The following is an 18,041-nucleotide window of genomic DNA, read 5'->3' on the forward strand; positions in this document are numbered from 1 at the left end:
AAAAAAAAAACAATCAAACCAGCTGCTCTACTGCTACTACCTGTTTAATATGCCTTGGTTCGAACCAACCCCACTCACTCCCTTTTCAAATCGGAACGGTTTGAGCAAAGATTATAACATCTTCATACAAACCTAGACACATATTTCAAATGATTAGTCAACAACAATATGAGTCAGGTATGCGCACTTGCGATGGATGACATCACACATACTTGAAAATATATGTACGTAGTATGTATGTTAGGGTGGTCGTTAAAAAGCAAATTAACTTTTTTTTCAGCCTCAACCCCTCGATCGGTAAAACCAGTCAAACATATCTCATGTAAATTTTGGTCCCGATTGGAGACGGTGTTAAGGCGTGTCGCACAGGGGGCAAAGTTCAGATTCCTCTATGGAGACTCAAAAATTAAAATTATTTTTTTTTGCCAACTCATACCCAAAAACGATACCACCATAGTGGAACATATCACAAATAAATTTGGGTCCCGGTTTGGCTCGACTAAGGCATGTCGGACGGGGGGGGGGGGAATGTCAGATTCCTCCATTGGGGCGGGAGAAAAAATTTTTATTTTTTTTTTTTCATTTAATACCCGAAATCGATACTACTATAGTCGAAGACATCACATATACATTTTGGTCCCGATTGGAGACGGTTAAGGCGTGTAACAAAGGGGTCAAAGTTCAGATTACTCTATGGAGACTCAAAAAATTAAAATTAAGCGACATGTTCTGCAAATCGTACGGTTTCAAAAGTATTTATAACAAAGAGGGAAAAATTTGGCACTAAATCGATGGATATAACGTAAATGATGTGTTTCCAGCAGTTTCCATTTAAAATATTTAGTACTAGTCGACTATAGCAGCATCGACGTAACGGTTGAGGTTTAGGAAATCTGATGTAAAAATATGCTTCATACATTTAAGAACCACCCTAATGTATGTATGTACATCATCGCTCTAAAGACGTGTGCAATGGTGGAAGGAAAACGAACTCTGTGATAGCTGGGAACTTCACAGTTCATTACAAACGGTGTTGCAAACTGTTGAAGTGAACGATGCGAGAGAAACGTTCATCTTGTCACCAGGAAACAATATTATATACTACATATGTATGTATGTGTTCGTATGGAAAAGTAGCTTATGTCGAAAGGCTGGCTTTAGTATAAATCGGCATTCGCTGCATATGATTGCGAATGACTCACTGGCGCTGAGCCGTTGAACAATTTTTGGCAAACAAACATGCGAGAAATAGTTCCGATACATTTAGTTTTGGTTATTTGTTTATAAAAATATAGTTCATTCTTTAGCAAAACCAGTGTAAATCCAAGTTGCGCAATTTAAAAAAAAAATCAGCAAACGTTCGTAAAAAATTCTGACTTTTTTAATTAGATTTCCTAGAAACATTCTGAGTATGCAGTTTTGTAGCCTATTGAATTCCAGTAGAACAAAGTACAAGTTTCTGATCGGGTCTTAACCAGATTAGTATGGGACCACCTCTAAGACACTACCTACCGAATTTTCGAAATCGGTTGACGTGGTCCAAAGTTATGCGGTAACATACATAAAAAAACAAAAAAAAAAAATATTCCGACGAACTGATAACCTCCTCATCTTTTGCAAGTCGGTTAAAATTTTAAAGAACTATCTATTTGTTTACCAATAAAGCCCCGAACAAAGCAAATTAAAAAAAAAAATATGGAAATTAAATATGTATTTTAAATTTATTGTAAATGAAATTTTTACTTTTTACTTCAAGTGCTTAATTTTTTATACATACATATTTTAAAATTTTAAACATATGTACTTATATTTAATTAATTTTGAGTTTTTCGTGGCACTAAAAATTACAATATATTATTTTGTTAATTATAAACTTGTATTAAATATGAAAAGTAAATAAAAAAAAAATTAAAAAAGCGAGAAGTCTTTTAGCATATTTTTTTAGTGCATATTTTTCAGTTTTTAGTGCATATTTTTGGTTTTTTGGGGTACATTACAATAATAATAATAATAATAATAATAATTTCGATTTTTTAGCGCATAAAAATCCGGGCCCTAGTGATTACTATAAAACACAATTTCAATCGTTAAAACCTTTTTCTAACTTCTTTATGACTACGGGCCATACTCTTTTATTTGTGTTTATGTATACGAAATCTCTGTAAATGATTGATACGATGTTAAAATTAAATATGCTACGTATGTAACTAAATATTTTTGTGTAATAACAATAATTCTAATAAGATTACCATTACTGCAAATGTATGCCGTCGATTGAAAAAGACTGCAAAATTTTTATGTGATTTATGTTCCTAAACATATTTATGTGCGTTTTTTACGTTTGTAAAAGTATTCTGGGAATTCAAATTACCAAAGTTTTAGTTTTGTATGTAATATGTATGATAATTCATCAATCAAACTAAATGAACTGAATGAACTAAAGAACTAGTTCACTGAGCTGAGCGAACTACAACTGAACGGTTCACTCAAAAGAACTAAAGTGCGCAACTCTATTGTATACATACATACAGTGCCGGACAAAATTATTGGCACAGAGAATTGTTCGCAATATATGCAAAGTTTTTTAATCCAATTTATTTTCAATATTTTTTAATAAAAAGATAGTTCATACTTCACCAAAAAACATAAAAACAAAATCTCTAAACTTTGTGCAAAACTCAGGAAAATTCAATAAATTTGCATACTAATTTGCAACTTTTTATTACGATTTTTTAGAAAAATTCTAAGTATATAGTTTTATAGCCCAACTAATTTTAGTATAACAAAGTGCAAGTTTCTAAAAAATTGCGTTGATTTTTGAACATTTTTTTAGTAGAAGGTGTTGCTCATTTTCTCCATACAAAAAATAATTGTCGAACATACTTTGTACGGAAGAACCTGACTGAAAAAAAATTACCAAAAATCAATGCGATTTTTTAGCACCTTCAAGCTTGCACTTTGTTATACTAAAATTAGTTGAGCTATAAAACTGCATACTTAGAATTTTTCTAAAAAATCTGAATAGAAAGTTGCAAATAAGTATGCAAATTTAATGAATTTTCCTGAGTTTTGCACAAATTTAGAGATTTTGTTTTTATGTTTTTTGGTGTAAGACGAACTATATATTTATAATAAATTATCGAAAATAAATTAGAATAAAAAACTTTTCAGATATTGCGAAAAATTCTCTGTGCCAATACTTTTGTCCGGCACTGTATGTACTTAGCTAGATAGATAGATATAGCTTTTCGAAAAAGATGCCATTCGGCTTATAACTCCAACATTTGGAATATTTTTTAGGGTTTTTAAGAGTTTTAAAAGTTAAATATGTATATTACAAAAATAAGAGGTATTTTTTTCATTGCAGGTTTCAAGTTGGTTCTATTTATACATATATTGGTGAAGTATGCGTTTCCATGAATCCATACCGTCAAATGAATATTTATGGTCCCGAAACCATAAAAACATATAAAGGACGTGAGTTGTTCGAGAATCCACCGCACATTTTCGCCATAGCTGATGCAGCATATAAAATATTAAAGCAACGACATCAGGACACATGCATTCTGATCTCAGGAGAGTCCGGTGCTGGTAAAACCGAAGCGTCAAAAATTATTATGAAATATATTGCAGCCGTTACAAATATACACGGTCAAAATGAGATTGAAAGGTAAATAAATACAATGATTATATTTTTTTGCTGTAATTTCGAGCAAATATGAATATAAAGACTACATTAGGACTTTTGTTTTTTTAGGGTGAAAAACGTACTAATACAAAGCAATTCAATTCTGGAAACATTTGGAAATGCAAAGACAAATCGGAACGACAATTCAAGTAGATTTGGAAAATATATGGATATTGAGTTTGACTATAAAGGAGACCCTGTAGGCGGCATTGTCACCAACTATTTATTGGAAAAATCAAGAGTTGTGCAACAACAAGCTGGGGAGCGAAATTTTCATAGCTTTTATCAGGTAGATGAAGCATTATTAGGCTCTAGACGCGAACTAGAAGTGAAAAAATTTTGCACATTTACCATATCTATTAGTTTCCGCTGTGCAAATGAAGTGCTAATGCGTTGTATACTTTGTTACAGCTCCTTCGAGGCGCTAGCGAACATGAATTACATCAATTTTATCTAATCAAAGATCCTAGTAGATACCATTATATGAACCAAGGCAGTATGGATATACTATCCGAAAAATCAGACTACAAAATCACAAATAATGCTTTTAAGACGCTTGGTTTTTCCACCGAAGAAGTCCACACTATTTGGCGCACCGTTGCTGCTATTTTACATTTGGGCAATATTGAATTTCAATGTATGAATTGCTGTGAAAACTTATTGAAAGAAACAAGTCTCATTTCAAAAATTATCTCTTATTTATAGCTATCGAAGATGATTTGGTTATAAGCAACAAAGCGCATTTGGAACATGCAGCCAAATTACTACAGGTAACGGAGAACGAGCTTTCGAATTCGTTGACGACTCGAATTATTGCTGCTGGTGGCAATGTTATGCAAAAGGAGCATAACGCCACGCAAGCTGAGTATGGTAAAGATGCGTTGTCTAAAGCCATTTACGATCGCCTATTTACTTGGATCATATCGCGTATAAATCGGGCAATTTTGTTTCGTGGTTCTAAGAGTCAGGCGCGTTTCAACTCTGTGATTGGGGTTTTAGACATTTACGGCTTTGAAATTTTCGACAGCAATAGTTTCGAGCAATATTGCATAAATTATTGCAACGAGAAGCTGCAACAGTTGTTCATTGGTAAGATTTGTTAATTAAATGCATGGGGATTCCATTTTTGAAATTTTGCTGTTTTCACGATTCTCCTTTTATATTCTTGCAGAACTTGTACTAAAGCAAGAGCAGGAAGAGTATCAACGTGAAGGTATAGAATGGACCAATATCGACTACTTTAATAATAAGGTAATTTTAAAGATTCGTTTAAATGTTTTTCCGCAATAAATTGTAATTCGAATTAATGTTTTAGCAAAAATTTGGAAAAATCCCATACCTTTCACATGTATAATAAAATATGCGTATCTTAAAAACGGTCTTATCGATTTTTCTCAAGCAGCACATTGCTTCTTATCTCGAAAAACGTTGAACATTTTTTCAATTGGTTCACAACGACATCCCTTTTCTGCTAGAAACAATAAGCCATGTAGATGTGGAGGAAAAGCAGGTTTTTATAGCTAAGATTCTTGCTTTAATATATTCGAATTGAAATGCATTATTATTATTTTTTTTTTAATAAAAATTGAGCGAGTGCACTTTTGAAATGGAGCTTGAGGTCGTTTCTATTGAAAATTTTTTGCGGAAAAACATTAAAAATTGTTGAAAATGAATTATAAGGCCAAACAAACATTATAATTATTAGTTTTTTGCTAATGTTACTAATTTGCTTTAATTCAGATAATCTGCGATCTCATCGAACAGCCACATAGAGGTATGATTGCTATTATGGATGAGGCTTGTCTCTCAGTGGGTAAAATAAACGATGAGACTCTACTTGCTGCCATGGACAAAAATCTTAGTGGCCATGCGCATTACACCAGCCGCCAATTAAAACCAATGGACAAAGAACTAAAACATCGTGAAGATTTTCGCATTACTCACTACGCTGGAGACGTTATTTACAACATCAACGGATTCATTGAAAAAAATAAGGACACATTGTATCAAGATTTCAAACGCCTTTTGCATCACTCGAAAAAATCCCAACCTGAGCGAAATGTGGCCCGAAGGTGCTCAGGATATTAAGAAGACTACCAAACGTCCTTTGACCGCTGGAACACTCTTCCAACGCTCCATGGTAGATCTCGTGAACATACTTTTAAAAAAGGAACCATTTTACGTCCGGTGTGTTAAGCCGAACGATATCAAGAGTGCTACTGTATTTGATGACGAGCGTGTACAGCATCAGGTCCGATATCTTGGGCTGCTTGAAAATGTACGAGTCCGCCGAGCTGGATTTGTCCATCGTCAACGTTACGACAAATTCTTATTACGTTACAAAATGATTTCACAGTACACATGGCCAAATTTCCGTGCCGGGAGCGAACGGGACGGCGTGCGAGTCTTAATTGAGGAAAAAGGATTCGCCAACGATGTGAAATATGGACATACAAAGGTGTTCATACGTTCACCGCAAACATTGTTTACACTAGAGCAACAGCGAAATGAAATGATTCCTCACATAGTTACTTTGTTACAAAAGCAAGTTCGTGGTTGGATTGCACGCCGTAATTACAAGAAAATGAAAGCGGCGCTCGCCATAATGCGCGCATATAAAGTTTACAAACTACGATCTTACGTGCAGGACTTAGCTCAACGCTTCCGCAATGCTAAAAATACAAGAGATTATGGTCGTAGCATCCAATGGCCACAACCACCATTGGCGGGACGAAATGCTGAGCCGCAATTGCGACGAATTTTTAACAACTGGCGAGCTTATATGATACTACGTAAGTTTCCACGATCTGAGTGGCCTCAGCTGCGTCTGCAAATTATTGCTGCTACTGCGATTAAAGGCCGGCGTCTACATTGGGGACAACAACGCAAATGGATAGGTGATTATTTGGCCAACTCGCAAGAAAATACAGGCTATCAGGCTTATACCATCAATACAAAGAATTTGAAAAACACCGAAGCATACAATGCAATTCTCTTTTCCTCTTTTGCAAAGAAATACAATAAACATAATAAATCTGCTGATCGTGCCTTTATTGTAACGGATACAGCAATTTATAAATTAGATGGAGCCAAACATAAATTCAAAAACATGAATCGGTCTATATCCATTAAAGATGTAAGTAATACCTACTCCCATCTCTTTGACATCTTCATTAAGGCTGGTTTTCACTATGTCAAATTCAATGGCACTTGCCGCCAAATCAAAACCACATTGTTAAATGAAACTAAAAAACGGTTAATCGGTTGATTTAGATCAGAATAGATCTTCAGTCGTGTACATGTGCTGCTAAATTTCCTTCTAGGTTCCTAAGCAACCCTGTTGGTAGCTGGCAAGAAACATGTGATTAGTTTAACGTGATTTAGATACAAAAACCAATTTAAATGAGTAATTATGCGAGGTATTCGCGTAATATATATACTCTTTTAAAATATATGTCACGTATATAAGGAAGCAAAAATTTCCCGTATTTTTTAACCGGCCTCGCTGAGCTCGGATAAATAGCCGAGTTTGTGTTGTTGTTTTGCGTGTATTTCGTCATTTAAGCGAGTGTTCTTTTGTAAATCGGTTGCAAAAGAATGCACCTAGTATTGAAAATAGCATAAGCGTAAGATAGGCGTTATAAATAGCAAAGTCAATATGCAAAGTTAGGAAAGCTCTTGTATTGAATTATCAGAATCACATTGTCTAATGGTATTAACAATGTTAAGTGTTGCCTTTTCATTGCCCTCTTCTTATCATTTGTGCATAGAGGGCACTGAGAAGGCAACATTGTTCGGTAGAAAGAAAACGCCATTAGAATGTATGGAAAGGACTCAACTCACATCGTCGCTAAAATGCAAAAAACCCACACACTAAGTGAATTTTGGATTTTTAGTTAGTGGCGGCTTTTTGTATTTCACTGACGATGTGAGTACGCCCCCTTCCTTACTATACTAACGATATGTGCATTTAAGTTCCAACTGCTGCACAATCGACATCAATGTTTTGGGACGTTGCCCTTTTAAATAACCCAATCTATCCTGGCCCAAACCACTTATCTGTTGATGCCAGATATTCCACGGCGGTACATCGTTGTGACGAACATCCATACATTTCATTACTTTCCTAGTTGTTAAATATGAATAATTGAATTTGATTTCGTCCCGTTTAGTTAACATCGATCAGCATAAGTCCTGGCCGGGACCAACTTATAGTATTTCATTCGCCTGCAAACAACGACTTGGTATTCGCACTACAAGGAGAAAATTATCAACTAAAAGAGGACCGTGTCGGCGAACTTGTGGGCGTAATCTGTAAAAAGTATTTTGAGTATGTTTCAAGGCTAAATTTATGTACATAACCTTTGAAACTAATATATGTTTTTCATGATTTAGCATTTGTCAGCGAGAACTGCGCGTGGACGTCTCTGCCACAATCGCCTGCCGGTTGGGTGGTAAATCGCGTACCATTACAATAGAGCGTGAACCTGGTGTTGAGATTCCCAATTTCCGCCATGCAGCGGGTAATATAATTCTTGAAGTCCCACCATATTATTGTGTCTAAAGAACCAAATACTACATATCTGTGCTATGTATATCCAAGGACTATTGCGCGTACTATCTATCGTATGACAATGACTTTTAACCCTTCCGTACCGCGCGTACATTTTGTTGTACATATATCCATATACATTAACATAGCTTTATTATTTAATCTTATTGTTTAATTGTTTGGTTATGGCGCTAAATTCATTTTAAAAGTAATTTTTTCCAGTTTTTTAAAACCTCGTTTTGATTTTATCTTTTTTTTTTTGTTGTTGTTGTGCATAATGTTGCATCGTTTGCATTGGCGTCAAAAACAAATTATTTGTGTGTTGCTCTAAAAACAATGACACAATTTGCCATTAAATTGCATATGTACGTTATATGATATTCGTTACCAATGCTATTCGAGTAGTCCGAAGAGTATTAAATGCATTTGTACCATTTTTTTTTTAATTATGGTTTATATTACAAAAATTTATTGATTGATTTTAAAGTAAAACTGTATAATATAACACGTATGTACTTAAATGGTGCCATATCATACGAAAACACAAACTAAATATGTATACAATTTTAAGATTATCTGTTTTGTTAAAGCACAAAAAGTTTTCCAAAAACTTCTGCTGAAGTGACAGTCCTTGTTCGAATGTAAATCTTACAGGGTAATTCTGGCTAAGATATTAAAATATTTTCGTAAGACAATTGAAAGACAGATGGCAAGATAGTTCCAAAGACTTTTGTTATTCTAGCACAAAAGACTTAGAAAAAAAACTCTCTCATACACCACTCGTATTGAAAAGCTATTTTGAGAGAGAGCATTTGTATATCATTTAGCTCGCTATTCGAAGGATCCGAGTTCGATTTTTTTTAATTAAATCCTTTTTTTATTTAATTTGATTTTTAAGTACTGCATTCTCATGTTCCGATGAAATGTTTCTCTTTTTAAATTTAATTTTTACATTTTAGTTTTTTAAAAAAGATTTTTTTCTTTCATTTAATTTAATTTTAAAAATATTTTTATTTCCATTTAACATATTTTTTTTTATTTCATTTTCTTTTATTTCTTAATTTTTATTGCTTTAAAAAGAGAAATATATTATTTTTTTAAATTTACTTTAATTTGTAAAAACTTATTTCTAAAAGGTGACAGCATAACGCTAAGACCTCTACGTTAGCAGATCTTACAATTAGTCTTGCGAAAGACAGTAAAGGGCTACCAAGGTAGTTGCCAGAATTGACAATTGTCTTGCGAAAGATATTTGTCTTTTGAAAGACTGTGGTGAGTCGAAAGATAGTTGCCAGAATTGCCCTGTTAACCTATTATTGCTGGTAGGGGAAGGGGGCCGTGTAATGACTTCAATCAAAATGTACATCAAATACCAGTTACGTTAACATATTTTTTTGTGAACTGCTTTTATAGTTTAAATTTTGAATATAAATATGTACATAAATACATAGTTATATTGTGTGCATGTATGTACATGCTGCATGAGCACATGCATGCATGTATGTATCTACATATGTGTGTACAAACAATAGTATGTATCCAAAATGTAATCGTGATTAATCGGCATGCCTTAACCAATACCACACAATGTAATTAAGCTACTCTATAAATAAGTGAATTTTTTGTCATTACAATGCCTAGTGGAAATTCGGCTTTAGGAATTACGTATTAGAAGTTAACAAATTTCTGACTTCCTGAATTGTATATACATATGTATGTATGTATATGTACATATATAAACGTATATACATATAGTACTTCCCTGCAAACCAAAGTTCCCGAAATCTTAACGAAATTTTTAGGAGTATCTGATTTCTGTAACGATTTTTTTACGAATCTTCAAAGAAAATTATATCAAGTGATTGACACAAACTCGCAAAGAAATTTCTGTACGAAAAATAAAGAAAATTCTAAAAAAAAACTGCAAGAAATTCTTCACATAGCAGCATTGTTTACATTTCTTTACCGATTTTCTTTCAAAATTTCTTGAAAGAATGGAAGTGTGCATAGTTTATTTCATTTTAGAAAATTCGGCAAAAAATCGGATGGGATCTTTCCGAATTCTTTAAAAATTCTTTACGATTCAGAATACTCTGAAAAAATGGTTTGCAGGGTTATTTCATTTTAGAAAATTCGGCAAAAAATCGAATGGGATCTTTACGAATTCATTAAAATTTCTCTACGATTCAGAATACTTCAGAATAAAATTGTTTGCAGGGTTAGTAGATATGAGAAAGAAAGAAATTGCACGATATACATAAATGGAACAAAATGGTAACCATTTAAACTAAGCAAAGTGTCTTAGGGTTGCGTGGAAGAATTTCTATGTTCGAATGTATATGTACACACAAGTTTCTTATATGGGTGTTTTCACAAAATGTACAAGTAAACCGAAAATGCAAGTAAATGAGCCCAAACGACTTTATATCTTTAAATTTCGTATTCTGATCGCGAAAAGAGGTTATGAAACGCCAAACGATGGAGAGATCTGAAAACAAATTTAATTAAATATGTGTACGGGGAAAAAATCTGTCACGTCTGTTATCTCATTTTAATTCAAAACAAAATCAGCAACGATTGCTTCTGATTAAGTACGAATTGGTTGTAATGGTCCGTAATTTGATATTATTTAAAAAATGTTTATGAATGGAAACCCTCACAGCATTCGCAGAGTTCTGCTTATTTTTACATGTACTCTAAAACCACCTTTGTTTTTGTCACGTCCGTTCGTCGATTTTCCCGACACCAGTGTTCCAAGCACATCTAATTTTTTTTTTGTCAACCAAAGGACGGTATAAGAGCTACTTAACGGCAATTTTTTTTTGTTTAAGTGACTTCCGCTTTCGTATGATTTATTTAACTCTAAAGTCGTACGAATATCACGTCCGACATCATGGAAACACCCATATGTATGCAAATGTAAGTTTTATAAAGCTTTTGTGTTATGTTGTACTTGGTGCAGTCGCTCGCTGTGGTTACGTATAACATACTGTTGAGGTAACGCATTTTTTTTTACTTAAGCTACTTGTTACGCCACGGAATTGAAGAAAACGCTTAGAAGAGGCGCGAATCAACTGTAAAGGCAGTGTCACGCGATTGGACATTGCCAGGAATTTGGTGCAAATCGTATCCCATTCGTGTGTATGCACAAATATTTTTCTTTATCCCAATCCCGAAAAACAATTTATTCAAAGAAGTACCAATCGTATGACTTTTTAAAAAAAACTGTCGTCCCAATTTTTTTATTAGCCGACTTCACAAAAAGGAGAAGGTTATCAATTCGTCGGAATCTTTTTTTTTATTTTTTTTTATTTTTTTTTTTATGTACATATGTTACCGCATAAGTTTGAACCACGTTAACCGATTTCAACGTAAAAAAATGTGCAAATCTGTCGTGAGACACTGCCTTTACATTACTATACAATTTTATTATGAACAAAATATTTATGTACAAGTTTATTAGGGTGTCCGTTATTTATCAAATTGATTTAATATTTCGATTATAGGCTATATATGTATTCTAAGCCAAGGATTTAATATCGAAATACCATCACCACATACATCCAAACAAGTATACGGGATTTTTCTTCTATCTATTGATCAAATCAATCTAACAAAAAACTATGTATTTCTATAAGAAACTGGCCCAAAGTTTATTAAGGGTTAAATCAATGATCAATAGCGCTGATTTTCTATGCCAATTTTCAACTTTTGCATCATTATTCTGGCTTGGGCCTATAACCAAGAAACGGAGGTTTCTCTTATAGGAGTATATATGTATGTTTGTATGTAACTACAGTATACTCCCGGCTGTTGTATCTAGTTGTTTTTTTAAAACATGCTGCAATTAGTTAAAAAAAAAATGAAAATTCCTACAATCTTCAAACAAAGCTAATAAAATTTAACAAGGTTTTTGTTTTAAATAATAGGAACTAGTTTTTTAGTTCTTGAATTACTTTGGTAAATAACTGACACGCTGAAGTATATATGTACATTCATACACACAAACAAAGCTTTTAATATTATTATGTTTTATATATAATATATGTATATCTATGTAAAACAAAGTGCATATTTTAATACTTATACAATAAATAAAGAAACAACTTTGAAAACGCAAATCTCAGCTTTTTGATTTCCACTATTTTTGCACGCCATGCAGTGATATTTTTACTTTCACACTTATTTCGTCTGCATTGCTAAATATAAAGCAGACAATACAACATTCAGTTTAAGTGGCCAAGAATCAGGTATGCACAAACGAATGTATGCAAATAATACATACATACATATGTACATACATATGTATGTTTGTAAATATGCACACGGAGCGAAAAAATTCGATGCTGTGGAGAAAGTTTTAAATGTTGGAAACTATAGACTAAGTATTGCTGCACTGGATTGATGTGAAGCGTGAGTCGAAACCAATTTTTTAATCACTAATATCATGCACTTGCAATTCAATATTTTTGACCAATTACAGCTGTAGTTTAAGTTGTTTCATTAAGTGTTAACAAAAATAATAGTAAGTTTTTATATGGGAGTTTAGGAACTTTTTCATCTAAAATGACCTATGCCTACTCTTCCCATTTCTTTCCCATTTTTCTGAGTGTCGCGATTCCCGAAATACTTCATAGTACAACTGAGCTAATTTGATCAACCGATAAATTCGACAGGACAAAACAAGATAAGCCGAAGCAAAAGAGTATTAGGTAGAAAGAAGTGTCGTGGCGCAAATGCACAGCGAAAACGCCCAATACATTATTGTTGTCGATGAGGAAACAGTCAAGGTGATCATTGCATAAACGGTGCAAATTAAATATTAACAGCAAAAATAACAACAACAAAACAGTTACATACATTAAAAAAGTATTCGAATTCCTTTCGTAGGCCACTTTAAATATAAATTATATGTAAACATATAAAATTGAATAATTGTTATTATGTCTTGGAGAGTGCGTCGCTTTTTGAAACAAGTGCGTGAGAACAGAAGAGAAGGGTCAGAAATTGAAAAGGAAGTAACAACAAAAAGGGTATCAATAAATGACACACCTGAATCAAAATTTGATAATCAACTTAAGCCGCCGTTACCAACGACAGCAAAAAGTGTAACAATAAATGAGCCACCCGAATCGAAAAAAGATGATACATTTGAAAAGCTTAACGAGACGCAGACGTTTAGCGAAGATGAATCGCATAACCTTTTATCTGCATCCTCTGCAAGCAATGAAGAAAGCTTTAATGATTTGAGAACAAGTTTCCAAAATCGTTCCAGCCCTTCAACTTCTACCAACGGGAAATATGTAAATTGGGGCAGTAAGCATACTGAGTTGGCAACACAGCCGTGGTGCTGCGTGGGTGATTTAATGTCTTTCTGCGACAAATACGAGTACCGGACGCTTAGCCTTACCGATACTCGTACTCACAATAACATTATAGCTGAAGTCAAAGCTCTGTTGACTGTTGGTCAAGCTCCTTTTGATTTTCGCAAACGATTTCCGGGAAACATCCATAACCCCGAAAACCTGTGGGTCTGCATAGGTCGTTGCGCTAGTGTGGAGTATCATTTGAAAAAAATTCTGAGTGTGTTTCGTAAACCGCTTGTACATCTGCCAGTGGAAAAGCAACGAACCGCAAGGCAAAATTTCCATTTGGCAATAAATGAATTACGTTTGGATATATCAGCGCGCATCAGTGCGGTTCAACTCTACGATCGAAATGTATTTGAACGAGAATTTCATTTACACTGGCAAGATACGTAAAAAAAATAAAATATTTTGAACAATGCTTTAATTTGACTAAAACTTTTTAATAAATGAAGATCTCTGGTTTGTGCAGCATAGTGTTTTATTTTAAAAACTTAAAAAAAAAAAACTGATTCGCATGCATGCTAGGGCAGCCAAGAAGGTTTAGCGTGAAGCTAATAAGAGCCGCATGCAGATTTTAATTTTTAAAAGAGCCTCACAAATACAAATCGTTACCTTGTTTTGTTTATTAGAGCCCTCCCTGCTAGCACATTTACCAGACAATTTCTGATATCAGACAAGTCGGAATAAAAAGTTGACTATTTAGACAAGTCTTACAGGTTTCGTACAGATTTTTCTGGGCGAAATGTCAGGAGAATTTTATTTATTCCCTTATCCGATATGTCTGAGCGAATTATGTCCGATTTCGGGCATACACGTCTGATAATTCTTATTTTCCACGATTATTTGGTCAGACATCTGTTATATATCCGTCAGAATCGGCGGACCGATATTGGCCAAAATCATAGATTTCTGACTTTTTTGCCGACGAGTCTGACTGATATCTAACAGATTTCTGGCAATTTTTCTAGCTGCGCTGTTACAAGATATGTATGTATTTGCATATGTATGTATGTAAACTGGTATCGCTTAGTTGTCGAAATTCGACATTTTTTTCACACACTTTTGAATTTTACCTGTCACCAATACTAACTCCTTAATGCGAATTACTATTTTGAAGTCCACCAGCATAATTTATAGCGAATTTACAGGAAAATCGGATTGATTAATGCTAATTCTACCAAGTCTCCTCTAAGTCACTTTAGTAGCTTTTGAAATTATACCGAAAAAGGAACCTCGATTTTCGTTTATAAAAAATATCCATATGTATTTGTATGTATACATGAGATGTTCATCACTGACTAATATGTCAAACATATACCAATTCAGACTGTAAATAAGTTTTTCGATTATATTGTCTCAGAGGCTCTCAGACTTGGATGTTAAAAACTAAATTGCCCACATCTACATAAACTTTCTTTTTTCATCAGAATCGTTAACGGTTGAGAAAGTATCTTGAAGGTTTACAACAAAAGATAATGGCTTCGTTTCTTTATACGTTCCGGATAATCGCATTTCACAGCCGGAATAAACAGAATGCGTTTGAAATATACGTCAACATATCATCAGGAACGTTCTAAAGAATAAACAAAAAAATTTATTCCAAACGTTCAGAATGAATAAAGAAATGCAGCCAATATTTCCTTCTCTAACGGCGGTTTCACACGGGTTTTTGTCAAGACTGGACTAAGGCCCAATATTTTTTCATCACACGATTGGGCTACCAAGTTACACCAAACTTTATGTTACTAATATGTGTTTTAAAAGGGGAAAAAAATCTGATCATAAATATGATTTTGTAGGAGAGCTCTTAGTCCCTGCGCCACCTATCGTAGGACAAACACACAGATCCTTCGAAAAACTTTTGCAGAAAACAACAATCATTGAATGCGATTTTAAAATCTGGGTGAAAATAGTTCCCAATTGAATGATTCTTGCGATTTTATATGTGTATAAATGAAGTGGTTGCAGAGATAACCGATATGAGAATTTCAGTTTGTATGGGCGGTGCCACGCCCCCCTTGACAAAATCTACCACCCTTCGCCGAAAATACGCTATTGACAACATATATTGCGGTGTACCATTTCAGGACGTCAGCATAAGCGGTTGCAGAGGTAAGCGATATGAGAATTTCAGTCTGTATGGGCGGTGCCACCCCCCCATTTCCAAAATCTACAATTTTTCGCCGTAAGTACGATATTGACAATATATGTTGCTGTGTCAAATTTCAGGACGTTAGCATAGGCAGTTCCAGAGATAAATGATATGAGAATTTCAGTTTGTATGGGCGGTGCCACGCCCCCTTTCCTATTATCTACCACTTTTCGCCATAAGTACGTTATTGATATCATAAATAGTTGTGTCAAATTTCAGGACGTCAGCATAAGGGGTTCCAAAGATAAGCGATATGAGAATTGCAATTTGTATAGGCGGTGCCACGCCCCTTTTCCAAAATCTATCACTTTTCGCCGTAAGTACGGTATTGACAACATTCAATGCTGTGTCAAATTTCATGACGTTAGCAGAGGCGGTTACAGCGATGACCGAGATGACCGAAGAGAAATTCAGTTTGTATAGGAGGTGCCACGCCCACTTTCCCAGTACCTACCATTTTTCACCGTAAGTAGGGTATATACAATCTATGCATCTGTGCTAAGTTTCAGTTCCCCAGCATAATTCGTTTTAGATATATATTGGTTTTCACATTTTAGTCTATATGTCAGACGCCACGCCCCTATATTTTCGGGATTAACATTTTTGGATTAGAGGAAGTTATATCCTTTTAATCGGTGTATGTTTCATTCAAATCGAGCGAACGGTGCCTTCAAAAAAGGGATTGCGAAATTTTCTTGTGGCGTATTTATTATATCCTACTTTTCTGATACGTTCTAATATATGGTACAACCCAGTGAATACAAAAAAGTAGCATTTCCATATGCAAATACATATCGTGCAAAAGCTCTATTACTGAGTAATTAAAAACAACAAAACAAAATCGGTAATTTTTGCTTTTTAACCGACTTGTAAAAAAGCAGAAAGCTTATCAATTCATTGGAATATTTTTTTTTAATTTTTTTTGTATGTTACGGGATACTTTGGACCCTGTGAACCGTTTTCGATTATTTGAAGATGGCACCTGGAAGATGGTCGGATACTAATTTGATGTAGTTTCGATCAATGTGTCATAAAGAAATTAACGGTACACCTAATTTAGGGTTTACACCGGACAATACTGTCATGACAATGAAGATATACATATTAGCAGAGAACGTCTATGAATGGGAAGGCGCATTTTCGCTGTGAACTAATTTCTGCCAGAAATTTTGGGGTGCAGTCGGCCAAATATACCACACGTCGACGAGTGCACCACTCGACCGACGGTGTCGGTAGAGAAGTGTCGGCTGCCACCATACCAAAAATTTTTCCGTGCCACCACACTTTGAGCAAATTTACCATAGTTCAAAGCAAAATGAAAAAATAAGAACGAAAAAGGAAAGAGGAACAGAAATATAATAAGCACTGGGCAGAGGGGATGCTTGCGGAGGCAGGCGCGTGCTTGTGTCGGATCAAAACAAACTCTAAAATAACAAGTAAGAAAGTCTAAGTTCGGGCGGAGCCGAACATTAAATACCCGGCGCAAGTATTAAATATATGTTTTCCACCTTTCCGAAAGCCACCGCTACATGATAAGCCGGGGTGTATACATTTTAAGTAAATTAGCGTCCTTAAATTTCGAAATATTGAAATTTCAAGCATTTTTGAAATTTACCGTTATATGAAAAGCGGCCTCAATTTTAGTCCGATTTCAACAATTTTCAACGGGTTGCTTTTATGTTGCAAGCACAATAACCATACCGAGCTTGGTACAAATTGCTAGAACGGCTAGCGAGATACATATCACAAGTGGGCGGTGCTACGCCCATTTTCCAAAATTTTGTCATAAACGTATTTCTTGGTAAAGAATTGTTGCAACCATCAATTTTGAATAAATTAGCTTCAATATTTACTGCTTTATCGAAGATTTTGTATTTCTCGAAATTACCGTTATATGGGATGTGGGCGTGGTTATTGTCCGATTTTAGAAATTTTCGGCCATTTGGTATGTTGTACCAGGACCAACAACTGTGCCAAGTTTGGAAGAAATTGGTGTAGCGGTTACCAAGATATACACATGTAACCATAAGTGGGCGTGGCTACGCCCATTTGCCAAAATTTTGTAATATTCTTATTTTTCGTCTAAAACTTATTATAAATATCAATTTTGAGTGAATAATCTCCAGTAGTTACTAAAATATCGCAGTTTTCGTATTTCTGAAAATTACCGTTATATGGGAAGTAGGCGTGGTTATTGAGCGATTTTAAAAATTTTCGGCCATTTGGTATGTTATGCGAAGGCCAACAACTGTGCCAAGTTTGGAAGAAATTGGTGCAGCG

General features: G+C 34.4%; 2 protein-coding genes across 2 annotated transcripts; both read left to right on the forward strand.

Annotated features, from left to right (window-relative positions):
* Positions 1 to 3,367: 3,367 nt before the first annotated feature.
* On the forward strand, positions 3,368 to 8,838 carry LOC118741474 (unconventional myosin ID; the record flags this gene model as incomplete). The annotated part of the gene is given in 9 exon segments (XM_036473465.1): positions 3,368 to 3,670; positions 3,758 to 3,977; positions 4,100 to 4,325; positions 4,394 to 4,777; positions 4,860 to 4,939; positions 5,429 to 5,725; positions 5,727 to 6,824; positions 7,861 to 8,018; positions 8,084 to 8,838. Coding segments are annotated over 9 exon segments (2,935 nt in total), but the record flags the coding sequence as incomplete, so codon positions are not given.
* A 3,638-nt stretch (positions 8,839 to 12,476) lies between these two features.
* Positions 12,477 to 14,059, forward strand: LOC118741478. The gene has a single exon (XM_036473470.1). It carries the CDS (start codon positions 13,184 to 13,186, stop codon positions 14,000 to 14,002), a length of 819 nt encoding a protein of 272 aa, XP_036329363.1. The 5' UTR covers positions 12,477 to 13,183; the 3' UTR covers positions 14,003 to 14,059.
* The last annotated feature ends 3,982 nt before the right edge of the window (positions 14,060 to 18,041 follow it).

This window comes from Rhagoletis pomonella, unplaced genomic scaffold (assembly GCF_013731165.1).
Source record: "Rhagoletis pomonella isolate Grant_MI unplaced genomic scaffold, Rhpom_1.0 Rhpom_scaffold_00006, whole genome shotgun sequence".
NCBI lineage: Eukaryota > Metazoa > Arthropoda > Insecta > Diptera > Tephritidae > Rhagoletis > Rhagoletis pomonella.

What these genes read in the sequence shown, in the direction of transcription:
- LOC118741478 (XM_036473470.1), top strand. Translation starts at nt 13,184, where the DNA reads ATGTCTTGGAGAGTGCGTCGCTTTTTGAAACAAGTGCGTGAGAACAGA.